This window comes from Aptenodytes forsteri, unplaced genomic scaffold (assembly GCF_000699145.1).
Source record: "Aptenodytes forsteri isolate BGI_AS27 unplaced genomic scaffold, ASM69914v1 Scaffold325, whole genome shotgun sequence".
Lineage (NCBI taxonomy): Eukaryota > Metazoa > Chordata > Aves > Sphenisciformes > Spheniscidae > Aptenodytes > Aptenodytes forsteri.
Genome location: NW_008795575.1, coordinates 1881048 through 1892394, shown reverse-complemented (window position 1 = coordinate 1892394; position 11347 = coordinate 1881048). Strand labels below are relative to the sequence as shown.

Genomic DNA, 11347 nt, shown 5'->3' with positions numbered 1-11347 from the left:
TGGGCAACCTGTGCCAGGGTTTCACCACCCTCAGCGTAAAATATTTCTTCCTTCTATCTAGTCTGAGTCTACCCTCTTTTAGTTTAAAACCATCACCCCTTGTCCTAACATCCTTTGGCTAGAAAAGCCGTGTGCCTCTCAACCTTCCCTTGCCTCCCCTTCCCACCTTACCCGGTGCCTGCAAGGAAGTTGCTGAGGTTGCAAGGTCCACTGGAGCTTCAGAGCTGAGGCCACAGGAGCCAGTGAGGTGTCTGAGGGACGTCAGGCATGGGGATGCCTGAGACATCGCAGTTGCTGCATGAGGGGCAGAAGCAGCTTTGATGCTGCTGCCATAGGGAAATGGCACAGGGTTTCTAGGAGCTGGAGTGAAACTTCTCATCGCTCGGATGAGGTGGGCCAGGACTCCCTAAAGCATCTTTCTGATGTCCCCTGTGGGCAGTTTGCTTCTTGAGTAGCCAAGAGTGAGCAAGGCTCGGCAGCCCATCTCCCGTCGGGACCCCGCCTGTGACAGCGAGCGCAGGGTCCAGGGTCTTCTGAACTTTTATTAATATGTACAGCATTTTGCTCACACAGAAAATTGATTTTCTTTTTTAAGCACGAAGTATAGCAGTTTTATAACCTTTCTTCTGCTTGACAGAGACCATTTATAACCTGCCTGCATCACTACCTGTACAAGCTCTAGTCTAACTGATCTTCAAGAAATTCCATAATGCATTTTTAATTGCGAGCTGCTCCTAGGCAAGATTTATTTATTTTTTCAAGGACTGGCCTTTTTGTTGTTGTTTGTGTGCGTGCGTGTTTGGCGAAAAGGGATAAATAACACAAGTGGAATAGAAGAGTGCTTTAATCTGGGTGACAATTTATTGATGGTATTTGCCACCTGCTGGCTTTTATCTTTTGGGACAAGGAAAGCCAGCTGGGGAACTGAAATTAAAACCCAGAGCCAGATCCCCAGCTTGTGTGAATCAGCGTGGTTCCCTCGGCTGCAGAAAACTGTTCTGATGAGCCTGGGCTGCGGTCCTGTCCTCCCCCAGTCCTGCCTCCACCGCGGGCCAGTCCTGCCTGCAGGTGCCTCCTCCCATGGGAGGCAGCGAGATGCTTTTGGAGATGATGCCAAGGCCATGTTCGCTGGTCTGCCTGGCATGGGTTGAGATGGTTTTCTGGGTTGGTCCCAGGTGTTGAGATGGTTTTTCTGGGTCACGCTGGGCTTCTCTGCATCTCAGAGGCACAGGTAACAAATGCAGAGTGTTTCTCCAGCACGTCACAGAGCAGGTCATCACGCTTTGCCCCACGCTGGCTTGAGGCTTCATCGCTGTGTAATTTTGCTGCCTCAGGGATTTCACCCTCCTCCAGAGGGAGGATGGGGAGCCTGGCTTTTTCAGCAGACCAGGTCCTTGCCCTGTGGTCCTTGCCCCTTCCCCAAAGGCTGTGCGAGGTGATGCAGGGCCATTGGGGCTGCCCCGTCCATCACTCGGGATGAACTAATCTCCTTTAGATGTAGATGGAGTTCAACAGCACGATACACAAATCCCTGTGGCTCATGGGTGGGCTGTGCCCTGGGAGGGCACCCCCCGGGCTGTGGCTCCAGGGTAGGTGAGGACTCACAGGTGACCTTACCGCGTCCCCTCTCTCGCTGCAGTGCCCCGAGGACCTCCGACCCATGAAGGATGGCACCGGTTGCTACGACTACTCCAAAGGGATCGACTGCTCGGATGGCTTCAATGGTGGCTGCGAGCAGCTCTGTCTCCAGCAGACCCTCCCTCTGCCCCATGACCCCTCATCCAGCACCATCTTCATGTTCTGCGGGTGAGTCCCCTCCAATGCTCCTGCATCTCCTGCTAGCAGCTAAAAAACCCATGCCCTTTTCCATCCCTGCCAACCCTCCTGTGCCACCCGTCCCCAAACCAGCGTGCCCAGTGAGGGAGCTGGGAGCCCAAGAAAAAGGCTGTCTGTGGAGCCGACTTCCAACAGGGAGTAGAGGCACCTGGCTTGCCTGCGGGCAAAAGCATACGCGAATGCGAGGAGCAATGTGAGCAGATGCACCTTCCTCCTCTCCCCCACTGTGTGACGATACGGTTTGATCTGTGACTCACCGTGAAGGGACCCAAAAATCGTATATTGCGTGTTGGAGGGGGAAGGTGGAGGATTTGTTTAAAAAATACTACTTTTTGATTTTTTTTCCTCCCCTGTGCCTCTCTTAAAATAGAGTTTCATCCCTGATTTTGGCCGGGATCCTATAATCCTACACAATTTAGCATTTTCTCTTGGGAAAATCTCCCCGGCTGCAGTATGTTCTAAAAGGAGCTCAGTGATTATCTGGCTTTGTGCTGCACAGCTGCAGCCAGCCATCCATCACCCTCCCCGTCTCGCGCCTGGCCCTGGCGCCGGGGCTCTGCAGATTGCATCCCTTGGCTGGTTCACGCTCGCGGGCACACGCAGGAACCTACTTCCCATCCCTGTGGAAAGGATTAGGGTGAAGGAGGGGAAAAGGAGCCGTTTTGGGAAGGAAATGCCCACAGGCAAGAGGGGGGAGCAAATTCCTAACAGTAACTCCAAGGAGCATCCATCAAGTCCCGATGCTGCAGGTGCAGCAGAGACCTCATGCAGCCCCAACCACCGGCTGCTCCCCTGGGAAGAACAGCCCAGGGAGCTCTGCCCGTGTCAGCCTCTCTCTTTTTTTATCCCTTTTTGCTGGTTTGTTGGTTTTCCCCCTCGCACCTTCTTTTTTTATTATTGTTTAGCAGCACAGAGTGGTTGAGTCACTAAGAGAGAGCACGTTGCCTCTGCCGTGCGCTGTTGCAGAACAGGGGTTGGAAATCCTTATAGGCACAAGGAACCTTTGTGGGGAGGGTCTAGAAAATCGTGGGACATTACGTGGTCTCCATCCGCACCCACGCACGGAATCCGCATTTCAGTCTTCCATCCCCAAGGACAGATACTGTTTCCCTCTATTTTTTTTTTTTGTTTTATAATCCCTTTTGAAGGCAAAGCTGCACTTCGGGAACAGGCAAGGAAAAGTGCGACAGACGGGTGGGAGTTTCGCTTGCAGCAGTAAAACGTGGTAGAGGAATGGGAGAGGGGAGCAAGCCTTGGATGGAGGTGGGATCGCTGTTAGCAGAGTGCTGCGGCTACAGGGAGGAAGGGGCAGGCAGGGAATGGAGGTTTCCTTGTCAGCTGGGAGCCACAATGCTGGGGAAAAGACCGGAGGAAGGAGAAGAGAAGGAGGGAAGGCAGGATAAGCACATATGCAAAAGATGCCACTGATGTCTCCAGTGTCTGTAGTTAAATCACATCCCTGCTGCCTGCCTCAGTTTCCCTTACTGTCTGCTGAAGATGAGCACGTGCGTCTTACCCACAGCGCGCTTGAAAGTGGGACCAAAGAGCAAAGGAGCAGCCACGCTGGAGCTGCTTCCTTGCAGGAGGGCACTGCTGGGTGGAAAAAAGGGCAGGAGCTTGATTTTGCTTTGCTCTTGTCCGGGGAACGTTCGTGCGTGTGCCGCAGCAGCGTCAGAGGCCACCGGCTGGGCGAGGGCTGTTGGTGATTGTTGAGCAGAGGATGCGCAGTGGGCTCAGCTCCGCTCTCCAGCGTGGGGGCAGCTCCCAGGCAGGAGACCGTGGCTGCAGGCAGAGGGGATCATGCTGCTGCAGGAAGGATGGGTGTTGGGAGCTGAGCACTCGTTCGCTGGTTGCCCAACCGAGCTGCCGCAGAGCACGTGGTCTCTGCAACCTCTGTGCCTTCCCAGGCGGCCGCTGCAGGTGTTGATGATGCTCGGCTGGGCTCAGCAGAGACTCGTCCTGCAGCTGGGCTGACTGCCCCGCCGTCTGCAGAGGTGGGGGGGCATGCTCTGCGCCTGGCCCATCTCATGTAGCTTGTGGTGGTCCGCAGGTGCGTGGAGGAGTACAAGCTGGCCCCCGATGGGAAGTCCTGCCTGATGCTGTCTGACATCTGCGAGGGCCCCAAGTGCCTGAAGTCGGATGCAAAGTTCAACGACACCCTCTTTGGGGAGATGCTTCACGGCTATAACAACAGGAGCCAGCACGTCAACCAAGGGCAGGTGTTCCAGATGACTTTCAGGTATGGCCCGGTTCTGCTCCTAGTTTTGGGAACATGGGGATGGTGAGATGGGACCAAGGTCTGTTGGTGCAGAGCCAGCATCTCTGACACATTCACTAGGGAAAGAGAGCAAGAGGACAGCAAGCATCCGTGGTTTTCCTACTTGCTCATCCTTCCCTCAGGCAGCAACATAGGACCCTCCTGGGCCAGTGTGTGTCACACCAGATAAGTGTTTAATGGCCTTCGATGGGCTTTTCTCAGTAGTGTTGCCTCATCTCTTTCTGAACGCTGATGTCTTTCATCTCCGCGATACCCTGCGACAATGAGTTCCGCCGTTTAATTGCATGTAGTATGAAAGAGCATTTCCTTTGACATGTCGTCAGCCTATGCGAGCTGGTTTTATTCAGTGCCCCCTGTTGTAGTACTGGGAGGAGCCGTGGATACAGCACGATAAGGAATAATGTAAATAAGCTGAAGGTAAATACCCCACCAGCGTGCAAGGAGCAGATAGCAGGGGGTGTTTGCAAGCTGCATCCCGGGTATATCAGGAGTGCTGAGGGTCAGATGCGGGTGGGGGGAGCAGGGTCTGAACTGCCCAGATCTTCACCTTGCAGCACTCACGGAGGAGAGCTTGCTGGTAGTTGCTGAATTCAGGGCTGGAAAATGAGTTGATTTATGTATTTTTCTTCAGTTCTCCTGAATGCAGCCGCATTTTGATCGGGTGTAAACCAAGGTGGGCCTATGAGTTTCAAAGCAGCAGCACTGATCACGGTCAGGAGAGGATCCAGCCCACATCCCACCCAGACACGACTCTTGTTGCCCAGCATCTGCCAGTGCACTGAGGGTTTCTTTCCTATTAAGGCACCGAGACCTCATTGCTGCCTCCAATTTTAGCTGGAGTTGTGGGTGCTCATCACTGCTGGCCACAGTGTTTTTCTGGGCAATTTTTCCCCAGCTGAGTGCAAAGCCTTCCTAGCTATGAATTCACGCTGAACTCTGGCCTTTTGCTCTCTTGATGGCAGATGAATTACGAGCTCCACCAGCACAAAGGTGCTCAGAAAGCCGCAGCCAGCGGAGTGCTTGGAGCCAGCAGAGCCGCAGCCTTTGCTGGAAGTGAGAATTGACAGTACACGAAGGCAATTGTTCCAGTGGGCTCCTCTTTGCTTTTTCTCCCTCCCACATTACAAGCATTGGTGGGTCCGTCAGAGCAGAGCCAGGGCTGCAGAGCTGAAATTTTCCATGATCTGGTGGGTCGAGCAGGTCTGGAGGCTTCATAAACTCCCCAAGCCCATCGCCTGGAAATGCCAGACCTGGACGGGCTCCCCCCGAATGAGGGCCAACACCAGCTTGTGCCGTCAGTCCCTAGGCACCAAACCTCCTTTTGCAGAGGCTTTAATTTCCTCTCCAGCTTGTCTGTGGCCTGCCCTTTGCTTGCACTGCAAAGCAGGAGGGTTGGAAAGCCATCCTTCCCCTGCCTCAGCCAGGGCTGAGGTCTAAGGGCTGCTTTGTCGCTACTGGGAAGCAAACACATCCCCCATCCTCAGGGCTAAATTCCAGCTGGAAAGCGCACAAAGTTGTCCGTGGGTCTGGTTTCTCCTGGGAGATGTGGCTTCTACAAGTCATGCTGTCTGAGGGCATCCTGGGGATGGTGGGTTTCGACAGTCCCAGGCTGGACCAGGAGCGGTTCCTGCCGGGGCTGCCCTCGGCCTCTTTGCTCTCGGGATAAAACACCTGCGGTGTTGGGATTGCATCTTCCAGGGACCAGAGCCCAGAGCACTCCCTGGGGCTCTGGCTGACAGGTTTTCAGGTTAAAAAAAAAAAAAAACCCCTTTTTTTTTAGTGTTAGTGATCCGTCCTCCTTCCCACGGCTGGCACTGCTCCTGCCGCGCTGCGTGGGTGATGGCAGGGGCACGTGCAGTGGGGGGAAGCTTTTCCTGGTGAGGGTCTGCGCAGCGGGAGCCAGGACCTCGCCATCACAAACAGGGTTTTCAGTGCCCAGAATCGGCTGGGGGACTAATCCCAGGTCTAACAGCTGTGAGGGGCAGGAGGAAGCAGGTCTGAAACTAGAGCAACCCGCAAAGCGTGCCCGCGTGTTGCAGGCTGTAGCGTGCGATGCTCTGGCTCAGCAGAGCTCAGAGCCTGGCGGGAGGCAGCACGTCTTGCTCTAGAAATGCTTTTGCCGGCCTGGAAGGTCAGCATGGCTGCCCTTTCCCGTTTGAATGTAGCCTGTTGGCTCCAAAAGCGCTGGGCAGTGATGAGAAGGGCTCGCTTCCCCGCACGCAGCGCCCTTCCCCGCGGCCAGGCTGCCCGGTGTGTCAGAGGGTTACGCCGTAGAAGCACCATTACATCATCTCCTAACAAGGGAAGAGAAGGAGGTTAATGGAGAAGAAATTATTAACTAAAAGATGTAATTTGCCTCTGATTTTTGTAGATATTCAAGAACCTCTCTGAGCATTAAGGCACCAGCTGTTAGAGAAGCCCTTAATTTGGTGCATTTGAAACATAGCAGGAAGCTGCCTAATACCAGGGATTAAAAGCCTGTTTCTGCAAAGTAGGAGCAAGAACCTGCTATCAGAACAAGGGGCTGAGTATTTTAGAGGGATTTATAACTGCTGGGATCCTTTAGCTATGCAGATGTGACAGTCCTTTGAATGGCGTCTGCTTCCCATGTCGCCGCATCTTCAGTGTCTTTAATAAATAGGATATTCTCAATCCGTCAGGCATGTCAGCGTGGCGTTGGGAGGAAGCCTTTGTGCTGGGAAAAGCCGTCTCTCACACCCTGGCCTGGGCAACACCTATCAGTTACAGCGGTATTTCCATCCCGTTGGTGTTGGGCTGGTCTCTTTGCCACCCAACGGTCTGCAACGCTGATTAGAGCCTCAGCCCTTCTCTGATGGCTGCGTGGTCCTCCCGACTGCGGCTTGGCACGGCACCGGGATGGAGCTGGTGTAGCATTGACGGCTTTATTGTGTCCAGCCAGCTCGAAAGGATGGGGACGTGCAGCGGGTACCTTTAGGACGCAGAGTAAGGGTGGTGTTTGACATGAGTACGCAGCACAGCAGGCTGGTAACGGGAGAGCTGCACAGCTTGCAGGTCCCAGCCTGCGGTTCGAGTCAGTGCTGGCTCAGATGTTGGTTTTCCCCTTTAACCCACATCATTTTATCCAAGGGAGTCAGGCAGCACCCAAACACTTCGGTGGCATGACTTGAGGAGATGGTAACGCCCGAGGGAAGGATGGAGGAAGCAAATACTGGCTGCTGTGACCAGGGATGGGCAGCAGCCAGAACAGTTCATACTGTGTGCACTATATGTGCTCCGTATATACACCAGCACTGGCGCAACACCCCATTGTGTTGCACAGAGCCTGTCCCTGCTCGCACGTCCCTTCGTGCTGGTGCCAAGGGCTCTTTCCCCATCCATCAGTGACAGTGAAGCCACAACCCAGCAGGAGGTGAGCACCACAGCATCGCTGCAGCTCAGCTCGAGCCATCATTTAGGAGCTCTGTGGACAGCTTTTTCCATACTGAGGCGGCTTAATAACCGCTAATTATCGCTGTGGCGGTTGGGGTGCTCGACTGACCTGCTGGACAAGCCAGCGTCAAGGTTCCTGCTTGGAGGAGTGCACCACATCGTCGCTGCTGCTGTTTTATTGCAAGCATTTAAATCAAAGCGCTTCTCCGGTGATGCTTCTGCTGCACGGTCCCTCGCTGGGTATTTTGGGAGGGGGGGGGGCAGAGGAGGGGTCTTTGATCACACACCAGAAACCCTCCTCGCTCCTTCCACCGGTGAGCCAAAAGCACATTCAGAGCCACCGCCTTCTTCTGGGCATCCCTCTCTTTTTTAAAAAAAGCGTTCTTCTCTTTAGCGAAATGCTGTGCGGGGTTAATAAATAGATGGGATTGGAGCTGATCTATTCCAGTCACACCTCTCGGTCTAGCCGGGAGGCTCAGTGGTGGATCCAGCTCGCTAAAGACTAGATTAGAGCGATTTTCCTCCCGTTGCCTCATGGTGGGGCAGAGCCCGAACTCCGCGCCGTCCCCAAATCACCGGGGGATTATTTTCCAAATGGGTTGTTTGTTCGTTCGTTATCTGGTTTGTGCCGTCTCTTTGCCACGAGGGAATAGAGATATTTTTTTTTTTTTAAGAGCTGTTTGCTGTTTCAGACTGTTGCTTTTATGCCATTAATATGGAGAAAACCTAAATTACTACCTGTGGAGCCAGCTTTACTCACTGGATTATTACTGCACGGCAAACGGGATGTCAGAGCAACGCACGGTGGAGCGCTCCCCAGCGAGCAGCCATCTGCCCTAACCGGGGTCTCTTCCCATCCCTGCCTCCGGTTCTGCCTCTCGTCCCAGCTCTTGCTCCAGCTTGGCATAGCCCCGAGACACAGGGAGCACCTCGCTCACCCGCGCAGCCCCCGTTTGATCCCCCCCACTGGAGATGCAACGAGTCCGGAGAGTTTCTGGGTGTTGGAGGCAGATAAGCAGCCAAAATGGTTTGGTGGCTGGAGTGGGGAGAGGTTTTGTCAGCGCTCCCTCACTGCTCGGTTCGAAAAAATGGCTAAACACCAAGTGTTTTCCCCTCTCCCCGTCTCCAGGGAGGACGGCTCCGGAGGATGCAGGGCTGCCGTGCTGTGCTGAGCACCTTCCTGCAAATCGGAAACACCCTTCCCTCTGTGAATCGGTCCTCGTAGGATGCTGTTCCTCGCATCCCCGCCTGTAAAACAGGGCTGCTGCTTCTTTACAGCCTTGGGGAAGGGAAAGGGCGGGTTGGAGGTGGTGCTGAGCACCGGCTGGTGCTGCTGAGCGCAGCACTGAGGTGGCCGGGGTGCCTCAGGGAGGGACGGGCGCCCGCTCGCCCCGAGCGCTGCCAGCCCAGCAGCAGGCTCTGCCTCCACACAGCTACGTTAATGCTGTCAGGCGGCGCGCCGGGTCGCTGAACCGATGCGGGGAATTGTCATAATATTGATGGGGAGTTTGGCAAGTTAATTTTAAATCTGTCACTCCTTCCCCTCGCCGCTTCTCAGCCCTTAATAAACCGGCGCGGCGACGGCGGGGCAAGCTGACAGCTCGGCGCCATCCCTGCTGGGGGGCTGCTTTGGGAAACGTCCCCACCCCATCGCTCCCCCCCGGGGAATTGTCATAATATTGATGGGGAGTTTGGCAAGTTAATTTTAAATCTCTTCCCCCTTCCCCTCGCCGCTTCTCAGCCCTTAATAAACCGGCGCGCGGGGCAAGCTGACAGCTCGGCGCCATCCCTGCTGGGGGGCTGCTTTGGGAAACGTCCCCACCATCGCGCCCCCCCCTGCACCGGGGGAGGCCTCGTGCGAGCGGCACCCCGTCTGGGTGCGGGAGGCCAGGTGGGGGCTTTGCTGATGCTGCCCAGCTTGGAGCTCGCGGGCCAGCCCCGGTGAGGACGCCCTGCCTCCCCCGCGGCACCACAAATGTAACGTCTGTAACTAGTTAAATTAACGCTATTGATTTTTTCATATTTTTTTCCGTCTCTTTGAAACCTCTGAGCACAGAAGTTATAATTGTGCTGTTTATTATTCCTGTGCCGGCGAGCTCGGCGCCAGCTGGTACCCCAACGCCTTGTTTACCTATTACCCTTCAGGCCGGGATAACGGATGGATCTCTTTTCCAGTGGCTGCCTTCCATTTCATTCCTCTTTTTATTATTTGTTGCTGCAATTCTATTACCTGTTCACAACTCTGAAGCCTCAGACATACTAGTTGGAAGCAATGATGTCTTTCCAAGCCAGGCTAATGCCTCAGGCCTTGGTCCTCAGGAGCGGGTAAGGGGGTCATTAGCAGTTTAGCAGCTCTGTGGAGCTGCTGTGGGATGTGGTGATGCTCCGCTCTCTGCCTCGCTCCCAGTATGTGCCATGCAGGAGCACTGCCTGCTCCCAGCCGGGGACGCTGCCTGCGGAGCAGAGCTGTCCCGGTACCCGCTTGTGGCCGTGCCACACGCAATGGCTTTGCAGCCCCCAAAGGGCCCCCATCGGAGCCTTTTTTCCTCAGTCCACCAAGGGCCCCTGAAAAAAATGAGCCATTTTTTCAAGCCCATTTTTCCCACCTCTCAACGTAGTGTCAGGGACATCCTGGCTGCTTTCTTGAGCCCATCCAGCCCTTTTCAGAGCCCACAACAGGTTGCACATAGACACACACTGTGTATTTTGAGCGCATCCTCACCGGCCAGGCTAAGCATTAAGATTTTATCAATCCAGTGTATAAATGACTAATGCAATTAGCACAGCACTCTGTCAGTCAGATTACTATTACATCCTGTGTGCATCAGCCCTGCTCCGTTTCAAAGCTAGCATCCCACCGAGAAGGAGAACAGATTGTGTGGCTTTGAGATGGTATTTCCAGCAGTCTGCAGACACATGCTTTTGCACTGGATTGGTAGTTTTTTATTCTTCTAGCAAAGCAAAAGCAAGTCTAGTGCCAGCGATATCCTAAAGACAGCGCAGGGGTCCAGGGCGGAAGAGATGTTTTTTAAAATATACTGATTGAGATGTTAGTAATAGAGGTTTTCAGACTCGTTCTGTGCCTGGTGTGGGTAGGATTTAAGGAGCAGGCCTTTGCATCCTCAGCGAGTGTGGGCACGGCTGTTGCAGCCGCCTCCTGCTCCTGCTGCCCCATCCCTGCTCCAGATGCGCCCCTGAGCTGCTCCGTTTCATTCCAGTCTGGACAGGCAGTGGGATAACCTTGCACGGGGTCCGTCTTTGCTGTTTGGCCATTGCCTGCGAGAGCCCCACCGCTCCCAGCGTGTGCCTGAGCCCTGGGGAGGAGGAGGGACAGCGGGGTGGAAGCTGCTGCCGCTGCCGGAGCCCAAAACCAATTGCACATCCGTGACTTGGGGCTTGGGCTCCTTCCCCAGCCCCTCCTGAGCCCCAGCGGAGCCAGGCAGTGTGTGAAGATGTGCTGCTACAAAAAAATAGGTGGGTGTTAAAAAACGCAACCAAACACCCCACTTCTATCATGAGGCTGAGGAAGAGCCGAGCAGCTTTAACCTTGGTCCATGCCCTCAAAGCAGGCTTTGCAGCCGTGCAAACCGGTGAGTTGGTGTTTCAAAGGTGAGCTCGGGCCCCAGAGATGGGCAATGAGGGGGCAGAGCTGGCGTGGTGCCCTGGGAGATGTGGGTACCACGGGTACGTACCCCAAACCCGCTCTCGCAGACACAGGCGCAGTCCAGAGCGGAGACGCTGCTGTTGGAGGCAGTACCAGCACCCGCTGAAGCTGATGGAGTGTCATCCACAGGCTTTTGCCGGGCTTGGGGACCAGCCGGC

General features: G+C 54.8%; 1 protein-coding gene across 1 annotated transcript in view; it reads left to right on the top strand.

Annotated features, from left to right (window-relative positions):
- ASTN2 (astrotactin 2) overlaps positions 1-11347 on the top strand; it is a 315832-nt gene that overhangs the window by 156452 nt on the left and 148033 nt on the right. The window contains exons 11-12 of the mRNA XM_009282254.1: positions 1640-1806; positions 3887-4075. Coding sequence (XP_009280529.1) covers positions 1640-1806; positions 3887-4075 — 356 coding nt within the window. The remainder of the gene's footprint in view (positions 1-1639; positions 1807-3886; positions 4076-11347) is intronic.